The sequence below is a fragment of the Egretta garzetta genome, unplaced genomic scaffold (genome assembly GCF_000687185.1).
Source record: "Egretta garzetta isolate BGI_Z169 unplaced genomic scaffold, ASM68718v1 scaffold67, whole genome shotgun sequence".
Classification (NCBI taxonomy): Eukaryota; Metazoa; Chordata; class Aves; order Pelecaniformes; family Ardeidae; genus Egretta; species Egretta garzetta.
Genome location: NW_009260340.1, coordinates 843,098 through 844,109, shown reverse-complemented (window position 1 = coordinate 844,109; position 1,012 = coordinate 843,098). Strand labels below are relative to the sequence as shown.

Sequence of the window (1,012 nt, the reverse complement as noted above, 5' to 3'; positions counted from 1 at the left end):
GCTCCGCCGGCCGCCCCGGCCTGGAGGGCCTGCTCGCCTTCCATACGAATGCCACTGAATTTACCATAAAAACTGTGTCCAGGGCCTATGAGGTTAGCTGCGGAAACGAGAGGGTGCTGAAAGGTTTTGTTTTTTGGTTCCAGAAAGCTGACAAGGGGTTCCTTGTCTTTGCCTATCCCTTGGATGATAGCGGAGATGTTCTTATTGCTAAGAATTTTCCGCTCCTCCTCACTCAGAGTCATTCGGTGGTCGTGCACCGCGTGGGTCACGAACGAGCGGACATACCCAAAGGAGAGCTTGCACAAGAAACACATCAGGATGGGCTTCCTCTTCCCGTAGAGCACAAAGCCATCGAATTTGGACAGGTCCACATTGTTGGGAACATCTTTGGATACGCAGGAGCTTTTGGCAGAACCGTCGCTGTTCAGGTAATCCTTGTTGCTTTTGTGTCGCACATCGAAGACGCGGAAGCTGTGCAGGACGGGGCTGATGCCCGCCAGGGCTGAGGTATTCGGGAAGGCCTGGTCTGAGCCCTCAAACCACTTCCCGAAGGATGAGGCTATGTGGAAGGTGTTGATGATCTGTGGGTAGACGGGAGCGGCGGCGGAGGGCTCTCCCTGCTTGGGCAGAGAGTTCGGGAGCAGCGAGGGGAGAGCCCCGCTGCCGCAGGCGCCCCCGCTCTGCACCAGCTGGCTGAGGCTCTCCACGATGTAGGCTGAGCCGTCGGGCTGGTAGACGATCTCGCCGGCCAGGTTCTCCACGTCGCTCTCTTCCTCCCCGTCCTCGCTGCTCTCGCTCCCGCTCTCCCCCCTCAGCGGCGGGCGGCCCTCCGCCACGGGCTGCTCCATGCTGCCGGCTGTGTCGGGGAGGTGGGCGCTGTTGAGATCAGTCCATTGCTGGTGCTGAGGGATGCCGCACCCATTGTCCTTCCCGGGGATGACGGGCGAGTCACAGCCTTCCATGGCAGGGCCGGCACGGAGCGCTCCTTGCACCCGGGACGGCTCCGACACCC

The 1,012-nt window shown here is 60.8% G+C and overlaps 1 protein-coding gene across 1 annotated transcript in view; it reads right to left on the bottom strand.

The window, feature by feature from the left end:
- Window positions 1-1,002, bottom strand: part of ZFHX3 (zinc finger homeobox 3) — a 113,163-nt gene extending 112,161 nt beyond the window's left edge. The window contains 1 exon segment of the mRNA XM_035898041.1: window positions 3-1,002. Coding sequence (XP_035753934.1) covers window positions 3-962 — 960 coding nt within the window. The 5' untranslated portion in view covers window positions 963-1,002.
- Window positions 1,003-1,012: the final 10 nt, after the last annotated feature.